The sequence below is a fragment of the Ochotona curzoniae genome, unplaced genomic scaffold, assembly GCF_017591425.1.
Source record: "Ochotona curzoniae isolate NIBS_2020 unplaced genomic scaffold, NIBS_Ocur_1.0 contig_430, whole genome shotgun sequence".
In the NCBI taxonomy this organism is placed as follows: Eukaryota; Metazoa; Chordata; class Mammalia; order Lagomorpha; family Ochotonidae; genus Ochotona; species Ochotona curzoniae.
In genome coordinates this window covers 14,835,223-14,858,786 of record NW_024466219.1, presented here as the reverse complement: position 1 = coordinate 14,858,786, position 23,564 = coordinate 14,835,223, and the positions used below count along the sequence as shown (strand labels likewise).

General features: G+C 52.6%; 1 protein-coding gene across 7 annotated transcripts in view; it reads right to left on the bottom strand.

Moving 5' to 3' along the window:
- NFASC (neurofascin) overlaps nt 1-18,919 on the bottom strand; it is a 155,027-nt gene extending 136,108 nt beyond the window's left edge. For 5 of the 7 annotated variants that reach the window (XM_040985257.1, XM_040985259.1, XM_040985261.1 and 2 more), the window contains exon 1: nt 18,795-18,919. In XM_040985257.1, coding sequence (XP_040841191.1) covers nt 18,795-18,895 — 101 coding nt within the window. In that variant the 5' untranslated portion in view covers nt 18,896-18,919. The remainder of the gene's footprint in view (nt 1-18,794) is intronic. The other 2 variants (XM_040985258.1, XM_040985260.1) reach the window with 1 other exon arrangement.
- Nucleotides 18,920-23,564: the final 4,645 nt, after the last annotated feature.

Genomic DNA, 23,564 nt, shown 5'->3' with positions numbered 1-23,564 from the left:
TTTGGTCATTACTACACTTACACAGGCAGTTTAACTCCTCCCACTGTTTGTTCTGCTTAACCGAGAAAACACATTTCAAGATGTGATGTGTTGCACAGGAGTCAGATCATGTTATCACAGTTTCATCAGGTGTGAGGTATACAACTGGCCAAAAGCTGTTGGAAATTCACATAGCCAGTGATCTGTACATTTCAAACTCGGTTTCTAGACGGAAAAATCTTCAGACTGACTTATACGCACTAGTCTGTGATAGAAGGGGATGGTGTTTATTCTCTACAAAGGGAAATCCACTTGAGATGTAATTATCACTGTTTAGAGTACTAGAAACATCTTGGTGTGTTATATAAAAATTCTGGTCAAATGAATACAATCTGGTAGCCATCGTCTTCAAACAAATTTGCAGAATTATTATTGTGTGCCTTCTTAACTGCGGAGTCCCATATGTCTCCTGTCTCCACTAATGGTTCATTACAGATGAAACAAACAATAGATGGCTAAGAAAAGCACACAGAACCATGAGGGCAAAGCCACCCTGCAGCCGGCAGCAAGGGGCGGAAGCACCTGCTCAGACACATCACAGTGCATGCTCAGGAAAGCCACACTAAGGAGGAAGACAGGGAATGGAGGCACTGTGCAAGCAAATGCAGAAACAAAGCTCGCAGCCACTGCGATCCACCTGGGAACTCCCTGGCAAGGAATCCTGACTGTCTTCCATCCTTCACTGCTTTGCTGAATTTCCCAGAAACAAACTCGGGCCCCAAGCCAGCAGCCTCCACATCACCTGGGCATTGCTTGGAAATGCAGGCTCACCCTAGATCTACTTGCTCAGAAGTTGTGTGAGGCTAAGCCCAGCATGCTGTGCTCTTTTCTTTAAAGATTGATTTATTTTTACTGGAAAGGCAGATCAGATTTATAGAGAGAAGAGAAAGAAAGATCTTCCATCTGCTGGTTCATTCCCCAAATGGCTGCAGCAATCAGAGGTGAGCTGATACAAAGCCAGGAGCTCAGAGCTTCCTGCAGGTCTCCCACATGGGTTCAGGGTCCCAAGGCTTTGGGCCATCCTCTACTGCTTTCCCAGGCCACAAGCATGGAGCTGAATGGGAAGTGGAGCAGCCAGGACATGAACTGGTGCCCATATGGGATCCTAGCACTTGCAAGGCGAGGATTTAGCGTTTGAGCGCTCATATTAGGCTGTGTTCCCTTTTTTCCCTTTTTAAATAATAATCCTATAAAATTACTTCTTCTAGAGGCTGAAAGACAGACAGAGCCCCTATCTGTTGGCTCACTCCCCCAAGGTCCCTGGCAGCCATTGCTTGGCCAAGGCCAAAGCCAGAAGCTAGAAATAAAATTCAGGTCTCTTGCACAGGTGGCAGGAACCCAGCTGCTTCAAGCATCACAGACACTTCTCAGGATCTGCACTAGCAGGAAGCTGCAGTTGGGAGCTGGAGCAGGGAACAGAAGTCAGGTTCCCTGATGTGGGATGCAGGCATCCCGATAGGGGTCTCAATTGCCAGACCGCAGGTACACCCTACACTGTGTGCGCCACCAAGCCTTGCAGGGGCCTTGAGCCCAGACTGATGGGTAAGAATCACAACAGCCTGATTTAGAGGGCCCCTACGCTTCTGACACCTTCCATCCTAGCCTACATCACGAGAGGAGGCTGATCTTGACAATGACAACGACAGCGCTGTTAGCGAATACTTGCAGAGGTGCCAAGAGCTCCCGTGAGTGCTCTCTGTAAATGGCCCAGCCAAGAGGGGATGTGGCCTGGAAGCTCTGGCACACACAGCTGCAGCTGACAGGTCTGGGAGGAGAGCTCCCGCCTCCACGCGCTAAAGTGGAACCACAGGGGAAGTCTGAGACATAGGCGGGAGGGAGACTCCCATGCAGGCATGTCAGGACGGCATGTACCCAGCCGGCTGCTCTCAGGGGACACTCCTGCACCCCACCAAACCCAGGATGCCCACCCAGCATGTCAGACGCAACTGCCGTGTTCAGAGCAAGGCAAACTGCTCAACACGTCCTGCTCTACACGGCTCCTTCCGCTCATTAACAGTCGGGCAGAAGTGATAATGAATACGCTGCTTCTCAGCTGCCACCTGGGATCAGAAGCCAGGCAGCAGCCTGGAAAGCACCTCCAGAAGGCACAATGGCCCCGCCGTGACCGCAGGCAGAGTCCAGCAACAGCACTCAAATCAGAGCCCAACCGAGAAAACACCCATGGGTGTTATTTCTAAGCAACTGGGTCTTTTTTTTCAATGTTTATGACTTTTATCTTAAAAGAAGAATGTTCTAAAAATAAAAAGCATAGGTGTGCATACACTACTATTTGTTATTTAACAAAATATATATGAACGCAATGACAAAGGCATCCAACTTATTGAGCCCATGACCAAATGAGCACCTGCTAAGAGGCAGAGGTAAGGTCCATTCCTGGACAGAGGACAGATAAGAGAGAGGATAGATTCTCCAGGCTTCCTCTAGTTGGCTGCTGAGTCTCAGTGTACCCTTATGGGAAATGGGGCCATGATCGCTGTTTCCACTGCAAAGTGTTAAAGGCAAGCAACAGGCAGCGTGGGCAGTGAGCTCCACTCAGCACCCACACTACCCTCTGCCTTCTATGTGTGCCCACAGGCTCATCAGGAGGCAACTGGGGAGAAGCCCCGTGAATTCCTCTGTCCCTGGAGGGTACCAAGAGCTTGCCCCTCTGAATGAGACCATACAATGGGATTAGAAACACAGCAGCAAGTGTGGGCCAGTGCTCTGGCATAGTAGGTTCCACAAGATGCAAGATCTTTCTCTCCGTCTCTCCTTCTTTCTGTAAATCTGCCTTTCAAACGAAAATAAAATAAATCTGAAAAAAAATTAACACAGGCTGCCCTACGTGGCAGTAGAGCTGCACGCATCACAGGGAAGTGTGCGGCAAGCACACTCAGCCGATGGGGTTTGTGGAGTTTTCTGGAGAACCAAGAGTTGACTCTTCTGCAACCCCTGACTTGCACAAGTGGGTGAGTGACATAAAGGAAGAGGCTCTGGTCAGTGGGGCAGGAATGGGAGGGACCTCACCCCTGCACATGCAGCCCTGGGGTAAATGGGCAGCCTTGTGGGATAGAAGGACCTGGGCCTGCTCCTCCGCCACCTCCTCCCCAGCTCCCACTGACATGCTGCATCTGCAGGTGGGAGGCACTGGGAAGCAAGGGAAGTCTCCAGGTCAGGAAGGGGTTCAGAAGCTGGGCATCAGCAGGAGCCCCAGTCCTGGCTTTGCCAGAAGGTTGGCCACAGCAGGGCCCTTCCTAGGGCTCCACTTCCTCCTGTGCAAAGTGAGGAGCCCTGCAAACTTAGCTCCAGAGTTGCCCCAGGCCCAGGCCACCAAAAATCCCCCAAGTTCCCAGGGGCCTCCTCCTCACCAGGGCCTGGGGGTATGCCTCCTCTTGCTGAAATGGTTGTTTCCCAGCAGCAAGGGGTGGAGTGAGAGCTTACATAGACACAACCAGAGAAACTGAGTTCAAGCCTCACCCGTGCCCTGCATTTCACTTCCATGCCTCCAAAATGAACAGCGCTGCTGCAAATGCATGAGAAGGGGAGCACAGAGCAAGGTGGGGTACTGGTGGTAAATTCATTCACACACACACGCACACACATACACACACACACCTGAGGCCTCTGGTGCAAGCAGAAGTCTCCTACCTTTGTAGCAAGTTTAACACCTTCCCCTCCTCCTGCAGCACACACACACATGCACACACACGCACATGCACACATAGCACCAGGCTTCCATTAACACCACTGAGAAGTCTACAGACGGGGAGAGGCTGAGCAAATGCCAGCTGCCCAGCTGCGGCTGAACCGAGAGCTCAGCACAGCCTCTACAGCACAAATAGAAACCAAACAAGCAAGCTAGTAGGGAGTGTGGGGCAGGGGGAGGCAAGAAGACAATGAGCTCTTACCAGGCTTGGCCACCAAGTCCCTTGGCTGTTGAGACCAGGACTTGGCAGCCTGCCCAGGGTAGGAGGAGGGACGGCTTGGTCACTTGGTGCTCCATGCCCAGCTGTTACACTGGGAGAGGTCTCGCTTTGGGCGACTGCTCTCCAAACCCCACCCTGGTGCTCAGAGCTGGTCTCAGATGAAGCACCAGAGAGAAGACCCAAAGCCCAGAGCAGCCCAGGGGACAGCCAGAAAGGAAGCCACAGGCAAGAGTCAGTAGACAGCTTCCCACGCTGGCCTCTGCCCTGGTTCATGCTGCTTTCTCAGCCACTCACTGACTCAGGGTGTCTTGGTTTCCTCACTTCCGGTGGAGTCACAGGTCAACTCAGGGTACTGCCTTGGGGTAGTTGGTGTCTAGGGACACAACTAGATCATATCAGAGGTCTGGATGACAGGCACCAACTCCTTGATGTGATCCTCACACCTCACTCCTGCCCTTTCTCCTCAGCGAATCTTTCATATCAGCTTCCTGGTCCTCTCTGGGCCTCCTTTTAATCTCTTCCTACCCTATCTTCCTTTGACCCTGTGGGTGTGGCCAACAGGAGGGACACCCAGGCTGAGGGACATGTGGACGGTCCATTTCTTCAGTGTCTCAGCTCCTGCCCCTGAAGCCACAGCCTAATGCACCTGCAGAGTCAGAGCTTGGGGATTCCAGGTCCCTTCAAGTCTCGCTGAGGTCCTTCGAGGCCCCACAGAGAGGAATAAACTCTCAGGGGCTTGCATTGTGACACAGCAAGGTAAGCCTCCACGTGTACCACTGGCATTCCTAACGGGCACCAGTTCAAGTTCTGGCTGTTCCACTTCCAATCCAGCTTCCTACTAATACACCTAGGAAAGCAGCAGGAAGAAGGGTCCAAGTGCTTGGACCCCTGCACCTCCATGGGAGACCTGAGGGAAGCTCCTAGCTCCTGGCTCCTGGCTTCAGCCTGGCTCAGCCCTGGTCATAGTGGCCAGGTGGGGAGTGAACTAGCCATGGAAAATCTCTCTCTCTCTCTTCATCTCTCTTCCTAACTCCGCCTTTCAAGTTAAAAAAAAAAACAAAAAACAAAAAAAAAAAAAACACCTCTCAACCTCCAGGAGCATCCTACACCAAGTAGGAGATGCCCAGGATGCTTCCTCAGCCAGAGGACAAGGCTTTCGATGCCAAAAAAAAGCCTCTTTGTGTCCACTGTAATCTTCCCAGCACCTAGCAGACAATGCAGCACCTGTTTGAAGCCCAGAGAGTTCATGCTGCTCACTAAAGCCAGAGCTCGGCTTGACCAACAAACATGAGGAAGGGGAGGCCCAACAGTGGCTGACTTTCTCAGGGCACTTCCGCCTCACAGGCTGTGCTCAGGGCTTCCCAGGTACCACCTAATTTCATCTTCACACTCCGAGCAGGGTACACACCATGAGTATTCAACTCCCCACTATACAGCTGGACATGAGAAATGACTTGCGTCATTTGCCAAGATCATTCAACCCATGACCAAACAGCCAGACTTGAACACTGCCAGTCTGACTCCAGCGCCTTTACTCTGGCACCATCCTCCGCGTCCAAGGGCAAATGCACACACTCGGAATTTCCCAACAAGAACTCAGAGGCCCAGGGAAAAAAGGCATAGGCAGAATGCAGCCAGATGATCAGGAGCAGAGGTGGATCAAGCAACACACACAGGAACAAGTGCAGGTCCTGCCGGGCAGGGCAAGCAAGGGGGACGGGCCTGTCAATGCCAACAGCCCGGCTGTGAGGGGCACACTGCAGGTGTGCAAGATGCAATGCCTGGGGCACATGGGAGCTCTCGTGGCCTCTCACAAGTGATGTGCACAAAACCCCCCTAAACAATGTCCAAGAAAATCAGCCAGCAGAGTACAGTCAGCCCCATATTATAGCCCTGGGCTCACTGGGGTCCATTCCCCATCACACCAGCACTCAGCAAAAGTTCCAGGGGATGTCACCAGTCCCCAAACCATTCCTGCTCTCACAAGCCCCAGCTGCAACTTGTTACGGGGCTATTCCAAAGTGCCCCCTTAGTTTTCAGAGATTTCAGGAACACACAGGAACCATAGGATATGTGCAGAAAGGTGTTCCCAGCAGGACCCAGCTCTGACTCCATCTCATACTGGCCTTCTAGATCCTTCTTCGAGGGTCCAGCCACATTCCTAGTGTTTGCCAGACCCCACTTTAAACCTGAGCCTTTCCTACACTTAACGGCAGACACATCCCCATCCAGCATGTCCACCCCCCTGCCCCAGGTTCCTGCAGTCAGGACAGCTGACCACACTCTGATACCACCCAACCCATCCTATTACTGGAGCCGAGTCCTGGGGGCCACCTTCTAGGACTCCCACTTTTCAAGACCATGGTAACCTAAACATCCACCCCCAAAACTGGGATAAGTTGCTGAGGTGGCAAAGTCAGGCTTCTAGCATGGTCTCCAACATGGAGGAGGTGACCGTTAGTGGCCGACCCTCTGCACCCCTGCCACTCTCCTGCATAGGGAGGGAGAAACCAGGGGGCTAGCTGGAGCCAGATTAGAGGACGGACACAGTTTAGCCCCAACTCCACAAGGCTTTTTTTTTTTAAAGATTTGTATTGAGAAATCAGAGTTATAGAGGGAGACACACACACACATACAGAACTCCATCCAGGTCTCTCATGTGGGCACAGGGGTCCAAGTACTTGGACTATCCCTTGCTGCTTTCCCAGGCATATTAGTAGAGAGCTGGATTAGCAGTGGATCAGCCAGAGCTGGAACTGAGGCCCATATGGAATGGCCAGCAGCGCAGGCAGCAGCTTTACCCACTATGCCAGTCCCTATAATGAATTCTTAGGAGGTTGCTTCCCTATGCAACAGCAGCTACAGAGCTGCTTCTCCTAAGCTGTGCTTAGACAGCCCTTAGAATGTGGGCATTTATATCCCCATTGTACAACTGAAAAACGAAGGATAAACAGATTGCCCTGGTCACTTTAGCCCTGCTCTTCCACAATGTGACTCAGCGCCCTCTTTGTGAACATTTACTAGACTGGGCCCCGGCAGTGGCCTTGGGTAATTTCCACACTAAAATTGGCAGCACCAAGCCAACCCCATGCTTGGGTGCCCCACAGCTAACAGCACATCCACAGCGGCAGTGGCCAGAGTTCTCCTGGGGCAAGACAAGAATGCAGCAGCAATGTCCCCTGTGTGCCGACCACCTGAGTTCTGACTATGATGGAAGACACCTTCCCCTCTTGAGCAAGCACTGTCACTTGGATTGAGGACGGCATTGTTGCATGAAAAATATGAAGAGGAGCCTACCCCCTACCATGACTGCAATTTATTCAGTGTGGGTTGGGTCACATTTATCAGCATATTGGGAACTCTCCTCAAGTGACGCTACGCACGTGGGAAAACAACAGAGGATAGGCTAAGTACTTGAGTTCCTGATGCTCATGTAGGAGACCCTGATGCTTGCCGGCTGGTACAGGGCCGAGAACTCACCTGCAGGGTCTCACGCATCAAGGTGTGCCTTGCAGAACACGGATTCTGCACCTGTAACTTCACAAGACCCCAGCAGACTGAGCAGCAGTAGGGAGAGGGTGGAGAGAGGCCAGCTGCTCCCCTTCCCCTGGTCCACCTGACTCCCTTGGGGGAGAGTAGAGTATAGGCTGGGGTGGCTGTGGGGCAGCTAGGTCACCAGGCTCTGCTGCTCCTGGCTCCTCCAGAGCCACACCTGCACCCGCATCAGGCAGCTCCCCCTACTCTGGCAGTGGGGGTCGCCACAGACCCCTTCTGTGACTGCCAGGCAATCAGGGCAAGATGCTGTCACCAACCACTTCAGTGACAAGAAGACAAGGGAGTTTCTTCCCCTTCTGTTCTGTCGTCCCCACGGCTGTGCCTGCCCCCTCCGGGTGCACTTTGCACAGCAGAGGCAAGCTCAGGACAGTCCCAGTGCGAGCCCACAAAGCTGGCACTGTCCCTGCAGGCTTGGAGGCAGCTGGTACCAGCCACGCCTCATGACGCAGGGAATCCTCGAGAGAGGGCCAGACAGAGGCCCCTCCAGCATCCCACACCCCACCCAGCTCTGCATGCTTGCTACCACTTGCCTTTGTCAATCATATGTGCATGTGCACACATGCGTGTGTATACGTGTGTAATCTTTCACACGTGCCTGTCTTACGGCTCCCATTAGAAGAACAACCCTTACCTTATCTCCTTTGTCTCCACCTATGGTACTGAGCAACAGACTATGCCCAGCAGGGAGTCCATAGTCCATAAACAGTACTTGTATTTACCTGCACACAGAGCTAGTGGTCACAGGCCAGCAAAGAGCTACTGCCAGCAAGGACTACCTAAAGACATCAGACGCTATGGGAGAAAATGCCACAGCAAAAGCACAAAGAATACAGGGTAAGGCCAGAGACCCCAGGAAACCAGTCCTGTTTGTGCCAAGGTAGGCAGGCCATGGAAACCCACCCCACTTCATGACAGATGATTCCTTCATCACTGATTGGCATTTCTAAGCATCTTCCTTGCTTTGGCATTGCTACCAGTCATACCCCCATCCTGGCCTTTATCCACTAGGCCAGGTAGGTAGGAAGAGTCACCTAGACTTAAGGACATTATGTTGGGTCCACTGGATTTAGCTGCCATCCCCAGATGGGCACTGGTTCAAGTCCTGGCTGCTCCACTTCTGATCCAGCTCCCTGCTAATGTGCCCAGCCTCACTGTTGTGGCAATTTGAGGAGTGAACCAGCAGATGGCAGATTTCTCTCCTTGCCTCCCTGTAACTCTGCCTTTCAAATACAATGAATCAATTGTTAAAAAGAGAAGACATTTAGACTTAGAACAGAAGGTGGATGGAGACTAGGACCCAAGCACTGGACACAACAATATGTTACCTGTGGACTGGGTTTGCAGGTTTTACCCACCCGAGGCCCCACAAAATCTTGGATCAAGCTCCTGGAGCCCTACCCAGAATGCTGCGAGTTTTTCTCTCTCTGCTCTTGAACAACAACAAAAAAAAATTAAATGCAGAGTATCATGTGAGCTTACTATCCCTGTGAAAATCAAGAAAGTGGGGACAGAACTCACAGCCAGCCTTAAGGTCAGATTCAGCTTCTCCAGTCAATCGTCAAACTCCCTCCCCACCACTTCAAAAGTTCACCTCCCTCGAATAGGTCCGAGTCTGACCTGCCAACAAGCAAGGGTAAGTGGTCAAGGTCAAGGGCTCTGACCACAAAGCTGCACAGACTAGTGCAGTACCCACCAGCCAGCCACACATGACTATTTAAACTTTCATTTAACTCAGAATTCAACTCTTTAGTCACAACAGCCACATTTCAAGTGCTCAATCTAGTGACTGCTGTATCAGACAAGGAGGATAGAGAGATATTTCTATCATGTCAGAGAGTTATATTGGACAGCACTTCTTTCTATTAAAAATTATATGCTTTATTTACTTGAAAGTCAAAGTTACAGAGACATAGGAGAAAGACAGAGATCTTTCATGTGTCGGTTCATTCCCCAAAGGGTCACAACAGTCAAGGTTAGGCCAAACTGAAGCCAGAAGCCTAGAACTCCATCTTGGTCTCCCACCTAGGTGGAAGGGATCCAAGCACGTGGACCATCTTCTACTGCTTTCCAAGGAGCATTAGATGGGAGTTGGATGAGAAAGTAGAGCAGCCAGGACTCAACCCAGTAATCTATGGGTTGTTGGTGTCCCAGGCAGCAGCTTCGCCTGCTGTGCCACAACACCAGTCCCTGACCTCAAGCATATTGCCATGTCATCTGTTGTAGGAGCAGGGTCCTCTCAGAACTCTGCTGCTTTCTCCCAGCTCCTGGCAGAAGCTGTAAGTGCTGTGGAACGTTGGGTAGGGGGAGAGCCACAGCCCAGGGAAACAAACAACCTGCTGGTGTTCTCATGAAGACACAAAGACTCCAAGACAAAACACACAGGGCCACCCAGCAGGTTGTCTGGCATGCATTTGTGTACACATATGCTCGCTCTTCCAGGAATGGGAGGTGCCTTCACTCCCATCACAAGAGCCGCGAAGTCAGATGCCAGGCGGGTTCCTGCCAGAAAACCCACCTGCTGCCTCATCCTGGCCAGGGTCTTTCTCCACATTCCTCCAGGGGGTCCTAAGCACTCCTGGCGTCATGAAGGGATTCCAGAGAGCTCATGGGAAACGGAAACACTAATTTAATTTTGGGCCAAAAAAAGTCTAAAATCTATGCAGGTGAGGGTTCTTTTAAAAGTTCATGGAAAAACACCATGTATGCAATAAAACATTCCTGCACCAAAATAAACTTATCTTTTAATTCTGCTTCCCAAGAGCTTCCTGAAGTCCCCCTGTACTTCCCAATCTGGCACCTCCGGGGAGAAAATCTTGTGGAAGACAGGTCAGCACCCTGGACAGCGACACGCTCCCTTTGGGTTCTTCCCCATCCTCAACACTCCTTCCCTGGCGATCCGCCCTCAGAAACTGCTGGGTGCAGTTCCCACCCACTTCTGCCAATGCCACAGCCTTGTGTTCTGAGCAAGAGCTAGTACATCCAAGGAGCCTGAGAAGTTCTTCACCAACTCTAAGGCAAAGCACCAAGTCCTTGGAAAACCCAGGATCTCTTCAATCTGATCCTGCCTGATCCCTCCAGTGGCACCTTCCACGTCTCCAGCCTGGCCATCATGCCTGGCCACACCAGCTGTTTCCTTCTTCTACCTACTATTGGGCTTCCTTTGCCCCACAATCAATGTCCACATTTTTCTTTTTGTCTACCTAAATCTCACATCTCTAGAGATCCAAATCAGCTCCCACTTGTCCTCAAATCCTTTCCCTGGGGAGGCATTTGGTGTAGCAGTTACAGTATAACTTGGAAAGTCAACACCCCATGTTGGGTGGATTGGAGTCCCAGCTCTAACCTCTTCCCAGCTTCCTGTTAATGTGTACGGGGGAGGTAGCAGGTGAAGACTCAGGGAGTTCCTGTCACTCATGCTTTTGCTGTGTGGAATTTGGGCAAAGAGCCTTGAAAGACCCTCTCTGTCTGGAAAATAAGATAAATAATGTTAGAAAAGGGAGAGAGAGAGAGAGAGAGAAAGGAAGGAAGGAAGGAAAGAAAGAAAAGAAAAGAAAGAAAACCATTTCCAAAAGGTTTCTGCCTGCATTGGCTTCCTCTCTTACATCAAATCCCAAAGCACTGCTAATTTACATCACACCTTAGGAAACTTAATTGCACGTCAACACACACAACTGCCAGGTGGTTCACAGGTGGTTGTATCTGGTGAGCCAGGAAGCCAAAGGAGAACTAGTGTTACCAGCAACCAGCCAAGTAGCCACTAGCAAGTCCCCTCAACCCTCTCTGGCTCAGTTTCATATCAGTAAAAGAACCTTCTTGGACGCAAACATTTCTAACATTCTATGAATGAGGGAGTCTTCCACATCAAGTTGCCACCTATAAAAGCACTAGGTACACACTAGGGATTCTATGGATAACGCAGACGTAACGAATACATAATAAAAACTAAGGTGGAACCCAGGAGCGGCTCAGCCACAGATTCTGGTTTCAGTCCCGAGATCCAAAGGCTCCATGAGCACAGTGAGGATGAGCAGATCTGGTTTCCATCCTTGCTCACGTCAGCATAGGAAAACTGCCTGTGGCCTCAGAGGCATTTTCCTTTGTACAGAGCATGTCACCCCCAACACTGGAAAAACACCACCTGATGGGTATTGTCACACAACAGCAATGTCTCTATGAAGACTTCTCTCTCACTTAGGTCAACCAACATCTCCCAGCAAAGCACCTACCTCGTTAACTGACTATGTACAACCAAGACAGACTATGGAAGACAGCAAGACATGGAAACACTGATGGTGGCCCCTACATGAAACATCCACCATGAAGCTCCAACACCAGGGGATCCGACTTAAAAGTTCAGCTCTTCATTCCCTGATAAAGTGACAGTGTGTCCTTACAATTACCACTGCATCTGCCAAGCATTCAGCTAGGGATCCACCCACAGCAAGATGTAGGGTAACTCTCCCAGTGCCGCACAAGGAGAAACCAAGAGCCAAAACTGTTATAACTTTCTGCTGCGACCAAAGATACAACTAGAACCAAGAGCTAGTTGGGTTTTATAGTGCAGCACACACACAAGCAGGCACTGGTGCACATGCACACACATGCACATGAACATGTATACATTCAAGGAAACTCTTAGCAATACCAAGAGGAAGGTTATGAAACTCTCTGACCCTGGGACGGAAGGCTCCACTAAATATTTGCAAACTGGCCAGCATCAGGAAGGATGGGGTAATTCTCATCATTGGGAAACTCTCGCCACTTGGAATTCCTGGCCAGGCATTCCTTCTCATCCCAGAAAAACCACAAGATCTGGGCACAAAACTACCTGGTCAGTCCACTAGGATTGACCCAGATCCAGGCACATGAGCCCATCAGGAAGCCCAGAACACTTCCATCCTTGGAGACTCTTCCCAAAGTTGCCCATCCTAAAGTCTCAAAGAAGCAAAGTGGAAAACACCAGCACAACCACTAAGGATTGATTACAGCTCCATGTATGGCTCTAGACATAACCCATGATACTGAGTCACACACGCCCACCCACCCCCAAGCAGTGCTCTTGATTCATCCACAAAAGACCCTCTGCATGCTGCTACCTTCCCACCCACACTTCCTCCAGCCATCTCCAAGCCTTGTAAGAAATCACTCAAAGCTTAGTATCACCATCCGCTGACCTTCCAGCACTTATGGTACAGATTCAGCAACGTGTTCCCTAGGTTTCACCATGTATTTTTTGTCACTCATTGGGTTCACAAGCCCTTGCATCATTGCCAAAGATGGTGTGGTACCATGGGTATGAACAGCAGGTGCTCAATGACTGATGGGTGATGCTGAGGATGGTTAGACCTCAAGAGGTTCATCTGTCACCTCAAGGCAGAACCAGGCACAGAACTAAATGTGTAGGGCTGGGTAGGGCAGGCAGGAACAGACCAGAAGGGACCCCACTTGGAGGACAGGGGCCACACAGTCCCCCTCCCATCATGGGTGTCTAGACCTATCTTATTCCAGGACTGAGTGGGAAAGCCTTCCCTCTGGCCAGCCCTGAGCCTCTGAGCCCAGGCTGTTTATCTCGTTAACTCTGTTTATTGTGATCCTGGTAAGAGGTTCTGAAGTCCTCCAAGCCCCTCTCTAATTAAATTCATTAGAACAGATTGGGACCTTCTTACTGGATCTCGGAAAAATTAACAACACAATTAGCATCATAAAGACGAGGAGAGGGGGGCTGCCAGGGAGGCCTCCTCCGAGAGGCTGGGCCATCCCCAGCAGGGGAAGGGCGAGGAGGAGCAGGTGAGGGAGGACAGAAGGCAGCTGCTGAGGCAGCTGCTGCCAGGGGAGCCCAACTGCAGGAGCTAGGGAAGGGGTGATAACAGCCCCGGGGGCACTGACCCCACCACAACCCAGGTCCTCCTGCTTCTCCAGGGCCAGGCCAAGAAATCAATCAATGACATAAATCCCAAAGGCACGAGCTTCTGGGACAAGAGGCCAGCAGCCATCTTCGAGCGGAAATGATTTCCACTCTGTCAATGAAGATGGCAGTTGCAGAAGAGAAACCCCCTCGTGTCTTTTATGACAACATCACTTTCCTTCTGGAACAACCAGGGAGAAAGGAGGGGTGAGAGGAGAAAGGCAGCAGGGGTTGGAGAACCTGAACCACACACCCCTAAGCTTCCGACACTCACTTGACAGGTTCCCCTCCATAGCCAGATTCTACCCACTCTTCAGCTCCTCTAAAACCTGCACTCACTCCAACCTTCATCCTGGCAGCAGCTCCACAAGAGTCCCATCAACACCCCCATTTCACAAGAGGAAGCCGTGGGGTTTGAACCTGGGTCTTTTTGACTTCAAGGGCCGAGCCACTCCTACAAGGCCTCCCTGTTGTTCCCAGCAGCCTGTTCCAGCAGCCTCTGAAATGTGACAGCCCAGGTTCTAAGTCCCCAGAAAAGCCTTCAGTGGTTCCCCGGGGGGTACACATGGCTCTTCCCTGCCACTCTGAAAAAGCAGAAACCACAGATCTTGGTCTTCCAGAAGGATGTAGCAGGTACTCAAAATTTATTCTAGCTCAGCCAAGCCAACAGAGTTCCCCAGAGAGCATTGCTCATGGGCATTAAGCTTCCCAGGTCCTTGTTTTCTCACCAGGGTCAAGGTGCGCTCAGTACAGACGAGAACGCACTGTGAAATTAAACACACACATGTTTAAGTTCTAGCTCTGCCAATTCCCTGGTTCTGCCATCTTAAAACAAGTAACCTCTCTGAGCCTGTTTCTTTGTAAAGTCAGAACCTACCAATCCCTCTTTTTAAAAGTTTTACTAAGTAGTGATTCTATTCATTTGAAGAGTTGAGTTACAGAAAGGAGAAAGAAAGAGAAGAGAGATTGCCCATCCATTGGTTCACTCCCTAAAAGGCCACAATGTCCAGGGCTGGGTAAGGCCAAAGGTGGGAGTCTGGAACTCCCTCCGGCTCTACCATGTAGGTAGCAAGAGCCCAAGCACTGGGGCCAACTTCAGCTGCTCTCGCAGGTACATTTGCAGCTGGAAGTCAAACCACTGCCATATGGGATGCCTGCAGTACACAACCCATACGGGCCACCAAGCCATAGTTAACCTATAGTTCCACCAACCCAGCCTCACCAATCCCTCCTGGAATCTACTAGAATGAGGATGACATGAAAGGCTGCATGTAAAGTACTTTAGAGGGCACAAAGCACTCGATACTGATGACTACTATTTTTATGTCTTGGCTTGCCTCAAGACATATCGAAAGGAAGATGGCTGGAGGTTCTCAAACTGCCAGGCCGGATCTGACAATGCTCTGGTCAGCAAAGCTGCAAAAGTGCCGACTCAAGCACAGTCCTTCGCTCCCAGAGTTCCCCGGCCCCTGCAGTCCCATGGACCAGGCCACAGGCAGCCAGACGCCTGGGCCCCAACTCGGCATTTTAAGAAAATGCTCCATGATTTGCTACTTCAGCCAAGAACAGTAGTGTATACCCTAACAGTTGGTGTCAGCACCCGAAGTCCCACTGACCACCGGGACCACTTGGCCATGTCCCCATGATGCCAGAAACCCATTAGAGCCTTTCTGGGGCTGAGTGTCCATGTGTTTTCATCTCTGGCTCTCCAACTTGACTACCACACCCAGCCCCTGGCACCAAAGGCTCAGGATATAGCAGTGGAAATTGGGTGCAAGGGAAGAAAAGGGCCACTGAGTCAGGTGCAGCTGGGAAACTTCGTCCTTGCCTCAGTCCAGCAGGGGGGCACTGGCAGGGACCTGAGGGCCTCACCAGGCCCCCATTCCTACCTAACTTTGGCTTTCCAGAGCCCAGGGAGCCTTTCACACAGGTCAGTGCTCACAGCAATTGTCCTACTCTGCCTCCGAGCATGTCCCTGGCCATGCACCTGCTGTGCCCCCATCAGACTGGAAGCTCCCAGAAGGCACACAAAGCCTCTTCTCTCTGACTCACTCTGGCATTCTAGGCATACACAGACCACATTTCGTGCTCGGGAAACCAGACGGAAAGAATTAAGAGGTGGCATGTGGCATAGCAGGTAAAACCACAGCTGGCAATGCCAGCACCCCCAGAAGGGCACTGGTTTGGGTCCTGGCTGCTCCACGTCTGAACCTGCTCTCTGCTAATGGCCTGGAAAAAGCAGTGGAAGATGGCCCACATGCCTGGACCCCTGCCACTCATGTGCAAGACCCAAATGAAGCTCCTAGCTTCAGCCTGGCCAAATCCCAGCTGTGTGTCCACATGGGGAAGGAACGAGTGAATGGAAAATCTCTTTCTCTGTAGTTCTGACTTTCCAAATAAATATTTAAAAGACAGAGTTAAGAAGCCTCAAACTCAGTCCCCACTGGATGTTTCCTGCCTGCGATCCCCAAGCTTTATCCAGAACATGCCCCCCTCTGGCCCTCGGGCTGGGAAGGTAATAACCGCTTGAGTCTTCCCACGCCCTCTCCCTGGCAGTGGACTTCATGGTCAGCCCAGAGCTCCAATTCTGGACAGCATCAACCAAGTCCTCTTCGTGGCTGTGGAGCCACACAAGGCTGACGCCACTGCTCCGCCTTCCTGTCCAGACGTTCCCGCTCAAGCCTATGACCTGCCTTCCTCTGTCATTTGTCCAGGCAGTCCTACAAGGCAGGGCTCCACCTGACTTTTCCTCTCTGATCACAGCACCCAGGGCTTGGTGAACCCTCGTGAAAGGAGCTGAGCTGCCAGCAGTCTCAAGGTCCTCTCCCCTAGCCCACAGCCCCTCTTGGTTGCATGCAATTCCAGCCCAGCCCACAGACTGAGAACGCCCCTTGTATTTCCCAAGCATTTCTTTTTTGTAAAGACAAAGGAAAGATCCTCCTGCTCCATTTCTAGAGTGGCCTCAGACATTCCAGAACGGCCTGCCCCCTGAGAGAGGAGAGCAGCTCCCCAGGCAGGTGAGGGAGGGATCAGGGTCCTAGGTCTCTCTTCCGCTGCCCCCTCCTCATGGTGCTCCGGAAAAGCACAGCCCCCCCCCTCCCCCGGAAGAGCAGCCCCGTGTGAGCACCCCGCATGGGGGTGGGGGGACAGCGGAGGGACAGCGATGGGCGGGTCCTGCCCCAGCTCCCCTCCCCGCTCGGCTGGGCTCCCTGCTGCCTTTGTGATGCCACACAAGGCAAGGAGGGATGAGACCCGCAGCCACCACACCGATGGGGAGACATGGCTGTTATCAGAATCCCCTGCTCAACCTGAGCCCCAATCAAGCATTTCAACGTCAGAGCCTTGATCCAATCAGCTCTCGGCAGCGCCCGCAGGTGATGCCTCCTCCCGGCACCAGGAAAAGCTGGCAGCACGGAGCACGCTGGGGAAAGCTTCCCACCCGCTGGCTCCCGTTGGAGAGAGGATGGAGAAGAGTGACAAAGCGGGGGACACATCAGTCCCGCAGTTCCAGGTCCTTATGGAGGGCGCTGCCCAAGGCCAGTTTAAAGTTACCACACACGGACAGAGTCCAACTAAGCACAGAAGTCTGGTGAGGAGGGAACTGAATCAACTGCAATCTGTTTGTAACCCCCGGCTCTCTGCCCCTGTCCCCTCCAGTTAATGCCTTTGGGTTTTGGCTGAGCCCCCAAGACAGGAACTGGGCTGCCAATCTCTGGAGGAAAAAAAACAACACTTCTGGGGACTAGCTGTGAATTTCCTTCCTTTTCTCTCCTTCTGCACACATCCCAGCAGAACCCAAAGACGCATTAGAGGCTCCAGAAGTGCCCGCTCAGTGGAGACAAAAGTAGGATGGATCACAAGTACTGCAGACCCCTCTCTCCTCCTGCCCCGTGCCCCAGCCCCGTTCCCTCCACAAGGCGGAGGACACAGATTCCTTCCCTGGCCTCCCTGCCCCCACCCCCACGGCAGGTCTGGCCTCTAATCCTCGGGACTTCATCTTTCCTGAAGTTCTTGGGGTTCTGCGCCTGCCTGGCCTTGGTCCTGTAGAGACAGTTCGCTCACTCCTGCCCAATCAGGTGCCAAGGCCCTGTGGCCAGCCCTTGCCTAGCCCAGGATCTGACACGGCCCAGCGGGGCTCACCCATAGTTCCAAGGGTAGAGGAAATACAGCAGACTCTGAGACCAGGGAGGAGATGGGCAGAAAGGAGCACTGTCCTCCACTCCCCAGACTGGGGGTGGAGGCATTGCTGCCCAGCACACACACATACACATCGCGTAAGCAGATGCCTGGGAAGGGACAGGGAGTTGCAATTGGGACGGGAGGGGCTGCCCTGGGGACAGCTCCTGGGTGATTCAGCATTCTGCCCACTCTCAGCCCAACCCTGGGCCACATTCACAGCAGTGCCCCATGCTGCCCTGGGGGCTGGGGAAGAATTCCTGCTAAAATCCAACGTGCTCAGGTTGCTCACCAAGGCCCTTCCCTTGAGAGCTTGGCACAAGCCCAGGATGAGCCTGCTGGGCCATTCCCACGGATGCTACCCCTGCCCACCCTAGCTCCCTGCCCACCTTTCCTGCATCCCCAATCTCACACCCCTACCCCTACCACAGCCCATCTAGGAAACCTGAGTAATGAGACAAGAGGGAGTTTGGAGAAGAAAGTGACCCTCAGCACCCTGCGCCCCAAGTTGTGAGCAGGGTCCAGCCTGCAGCAGAGAGCTGAAGTGGATTCTACTGCCAACAGTGAGTGTGTGGGCCTGCAGGGCCTGAGGCCTCCGGGTTGGGCCCGAGTCCAAGCCAAGGGGTTATTACAAGCAGCGCCCCATCTGGGGCAGGTGCAGAGGGCGTGGACCGCTAGCAGCCAAGGGCAGTCGGTACAAGAAAGGGACCAAGAGGCAAGTAGGAATCCCAGAGGCGGATGTGAAAGGGGCTGGGATGGGGGTAGAGGGGACCTGGGGGGAGCAGATAAACAGAAGCAGGCTGACACCGAACGGCAGGTTATGAGCTGGGGAAGCTGGAAAAGGGGGGCTGGGGTAACAAGGGAGGGGCCGGGGACCTGGAGATGAGGGTTGTAAGGACAGCCAGGCTCCAGGACCAGGCGGGGACAGCGCGCCGGGATGCAGGGGGGGGGGAGGGGACGCATCCTAGGAGCTGGGAAGGCTGTCTCGGTGGACAGCGTGGGAGCAGGGCGGCAGCGGCTGGCCGCAAGGGAGCAGAGAGGACGGATCGGCGGCAGGTGCCCGTGCGCCCCGGAGGGGGAGGGGCGGACGGAGAAGGGCGGGGACACCGGGGAGTCGCCCGGTGGGCCTCCCACGCCCCGCGCCCCGCGCCCCGCGCGGCCCCAGCCCTGCCCGGCTCTCGGCGCTCGCCTACCTCCGACGACTCGGGCTCCGGGCGCGATCCGGGCGGTCCGCGGCCGGCGCCGCCACTCCGCTCGCGTCGCCTGCAGCGCCTCTCGCCGCCAGCCGCCGCATTAGGACAGAGACCGGCCCGTGCGCGTGCCCGCGCCCCCGCGCGCCCCCGCGCGCCTGCGTGCGCGCCCCCGGGGCCCGGACGGATGCTGCGGGCGCCGCCCCGCGCGCGTCCCGAGACGCTGCGTTCTCCTCCAGCTGCTCCTGGCTTCCCGCCCCGACCCCGGGGGCTCTGCGGGCCTGCCTCGCGCGGGAAAGAAGCCGAAGCCCTAAGGGCACCGCAGATCCGCCCTGCACCGGACTGGCACCGCGGGAGCTCCCAGGGCCTAGCCGGGGTGGCGGAAGGACTGAGGACAGGGAATGTGGGGGAGGCATCCTTGGTCCCCTCCACGCGGACACCCTGAGTGCACAGCCCACCACACCTGACCTGAACCCCGCCTCCTGACTGACTCCCTCCGCAGCCGGTGGGCTCCAGGGCAGCGGGGTCCTGCCCCGTCCCTCGCGCTGCCCTACCCCCAGCGCATGGCAGTGCTCAGTACATTCCGAGTAAGGAGTGCACGACTACCAAGCACAGCTGCCCTTCTTCAGTTAGAGGCTTTGAAACCCACAATTCCGGTAGCTGGGCAAAGACTTTGCAAAGCGTAATGCCAGCCTCGCAGGGCACCCGGAAAGGCAGTGGATGACAGCCGGAGTTCCTGGCTCCTGGCTTCAGTCCAGCCTGGCTCGGCCCCAGGAGTGGCCGCCACGTGCACTGCAGACCAAGCAGGGACCCTCGTATGAGCTGCTTGTGCCCCGCTTAAACCCCGCATCCTAAGATTCGATCCCTGGAGGAGTCTGGAACTTGAGCCACGGCTGTCTGACTCGCAGCTCTGTGAGTTGCAAATAAACTCCTCTTTTCTTCCACCGCTGGGTGTCAGTAATTGGCTTGCTGCGTGTTGGGGGAGCAGACTCAGTTTTGGGGGGTTCTATGGCAGCTCCTCCAGCCAGTTTGGTGGGGGTCTTGTCTTGTAACACGGCCTGGAGAGGGAGATCACTCCTTGATTTGGTGGTTGGTATGGAAGTGGATATCAAGTCTCGTGGCCCCAGTGTAAAGAAATGAAGTGCGGTCTCAAGCGAAGAGACTCCGCCACTACACCCCATAATCGGGGTCTCCGGAGCGGCTTGTGCTGCTCAGGGGAAAGGGCGCCACCTGCTGGTGGTGGCTCTCCAGGAGCTACAGCCTTGCGCAAGTGCCCCATTCTGGAGGGGAGCGCCAAGGCAGAACACCCTGACTTCTCTCTGCGTTTGTATGTCCAGTTCTGGCTGAGACCCCCTAACTGACCCTATCGGTTCCTCCCCGGACGGTCTCCTCCCTGCAAACTCTGTCCATGGTGAAGGGTGAGTCCCTGGCATTTCCACCTTTCCTGGTTGCTCGTTTCTCCTAACAGAATTGCCTTATCTGGGGCTAGAATTGCCTTATCTGGGGCTCAGACCCAGAAACCCCTACAGATCCCTGCAGAAAGACTTCTGGGCACGTTGGGGTGTGCGAGTGCTGAGGGGCAGGGCAGGGCAGCGCCTGTGACACCCTCCGAGCCATCCCAAGGTACAGGCATGTTCATGCTTTGCTGGAGGAGCTTTTAGTATTATTATTATTGTTGTTGTTGTTGTTGTTATTTGAAGAATTGCACATTTTACAGAGGAGTTAATGTGTGTTGTGAATTGAATCAAGCTTTTATTCAAATCAGACTGATGTCTTAATCTCCAGCACAACTGTATTCAGACTTTAAGGAGGTAATCAAGGTTAAACGAGGTCCTAAGGGCGGGACTATAACGTGATAGCCCAGACAGCTCACGTCTTTACAAGAACACAGACTGGAGATCCCCTGTATGCAGATCCCCAGGGAACAGAGCAGATGGGATGCACAGAACAGCAACTGGGGCCACAGTCTTCCAGGAGAGCTCCCCAGAGGTGATGCTCAAACTGGATACTGAAGGGCCGAAACATACATGGTTAGAAATGGATGAGAATGCCAAAGCTTTTATCTTCTTCTTATTATTATTATTTTAAAACCCATTCTTTTCTAAAGTTTATTTGCATCCATGTTCCATTTTGAATTGATTTTTACGTAAAGTATGAGGTTTAAGACAACTTTCCGTGGGAGCTGGGAGAAGGCTATGATGGATTGGCTGGTTTGCTTGCTTGCTTTGATCCATGGATACCTAATGCTCCAGTGCTTCGTTATAAAAGTTAACTTTTCACCATGGAACGCCTTTTGCATCTTTGAAAAAGAGCAAACAACAGTTAAGCGAAATCCCGAGTCTGTTTTAGCAATAGCTGTTCTTTCCTGTGTGTCAGTCTCCCCAGGATTTTTTATATGAAAATTGCTCATAATTTTATTTTAATTTTTTCCTAGTATCTCTGAAGACTTTATCTTTAAATTATTATTATCATTTTATGATACAGTTCCATAGGCCCTGGGACTTCCCTTACCCCCTCCCCAAACCCTTTCTCCCCCTACTGAGTTCTCCTATGTTATTGCTATAATATAATTCTTCAAACAGTCATATGTCCATCATTGCAGACCTGGACAATGGCATTGTCCGGCATCCTACTGTCAAGATATAGTAAACAGTTTCATTGGGAGTCCATCTTTAGTCTGGAAGTAGAAATGCATACTGCATTGTATCCTCACATCTGGATATGATAGTCTCCATTACAGTTACCACACATCCCCTTAAATGAAAAGCCACAAAACAAAATCAACAACAGGAAGGAAAAAAATAAATTTACAATGCCATGAAGTTAAATAACATGCTACTGCATGACTAATGCGTCTCCAAAGAAATGAAAAGGAAAATCAAGAACCTTCTTGAAGAAAATGATGTTACTGTATGATCTATGAGTCAGTGAAGAATTTAATGAGAAAGAGTTTTGAAGAGATGAAACTAAAAACAACAACAAACCTCAAAAGCCTTTGGGAGAGCAACTTCGGGAGAACAGTACCACCAAGACCTCTGTGCCCTGGACCCACCAGCGCCACCTGCTGAGTCCAACCTATAGCCATACCTCCACAGGTCACAAAGATGTGTGGGCACACACACACCTGGAGAGCAGTGATCAAATACACTGCAATGATAACTACAGCCCAAAAGTCTGAAGCTGTTGGTCACAAATGCTAGCACAGATACATTAAAAAAAAAATCAACTTGATAACAATGTGTGGGGGTGACATCCCCTTCTAGGGAAGACATTGAGACAAGTTGGGATAAAGGAAGGGAAGACGAGAGGAGGATTGGTACCCCAGGCAAAGGGCGAGAGGTAAGGACAGAAGGGCCTTTTGGACGCCATGACCTTAGCATACGTCAATCCTCCCAGAAACTCAGCCAGGTGGGGACCGTGGTCCAGAGAGATTGTTGTGGCACAGATGGGGTGTGAAAAGGGATTAGTGTTGTCCACAAAGGGCTTGACCTCTGTCCTGGGCCCCCCAGATGGCCATCTGGAAGGCCTGGGAGTATCCTGGAGGGGAGGAGGGCTTGTCTGTCTCCGTGGGGATCTTGCTGACCCCAGGAGCCTTTGCTGACCCTGTGACGTGTGCTGGGGCCTCTGGGTCTGGGTCAGAGCTTACAGAAACCAGGGTGAGCCACATGGAAGGTCTGCCACACCCCTGGGACTGAATCCCAATAGAATCTCCAAAGGCAGAGGCTGGGGCAGGATGATCTGGCCAGCATGGTCAAGTGTCATGATTGGGGGAATTTCACCCCATTCCTGACTGCACTAAGGACAACAGGGTACCTACATATGACACACTGTTGAACTCTGCCCTAGCCGCCTTTGCCCCATGCTGGTTTGAGTCAGACTCCTTTCTCTGTAATAAACCCAACTATGAGCAAACTTGCTCCCAATGAGTTCTATGAACCCTTATGGCAAACTGTTGACCTCAGGGTGTCCTGGAAGGTCCCTGGCCTTGCACTTGGTCAGAAGTGAGCGTGGTCTCAGGGGCTGAAGCCTACGTTGTTCATACTGACCGGTGGAATGGAGACTTGCACAAAGCTCTCAGACGGTGCAGGGGCTGCCCCTCCCACTGACCCACAGACCCATGAGCGACCATTTCAGGAAGAGAGAAGGGCTGTTGGATGAGGATGTGGACAAACTAGCTGAGAGGCAGCAAATCTCGGACAGCCCCTGGAATCTTGGCTCCTGTAATACAGATGGGCAGGAAGGCAGACACAGAGAAAGTAGGGTGGGGTGGGCATTGTAGCATAGTGAGCTAAGCTGCTGCATGCAGCGCCAGCATCCTGCGTGGGCACTGGTTCAAGGCTTAGCTGCTCCTCTTCCAATCCAGCTCCCTGCTAATGCTTTTGGGAAAGCCTCAGAAGACCCAAGTACTTGGACTTCTGCCACCCACATGGAAGACCCAGAAGAAGCTCCTGGCTACTGGATTTAGTTTGGCCCAACTCCAGCCCCAGCCCCAGATACTGCAACCATTTGGGAAGTGAACCAAAGGATGGAAGCGCTCTCTTTCTCTCTCTCTCTCTCTGTGTAATTCTGCCTTTCAAATAAATGAAATAAATCTTTTTTAAAAAGTCAGTGGGAGCAACCACTGGGAAGGCCAGGACGTTTCCACGGGTCCCCCACAAAGCTGGACTCCGAGTCTAGTTTCTGGTCTCCTCTTCAGCAGCTCCAACCCTCCTCCCAGGCCAAAAGGGAGGTTCATAGAACTGAAAAAAGAAAGAAGGAAATAAAGAGATTGGG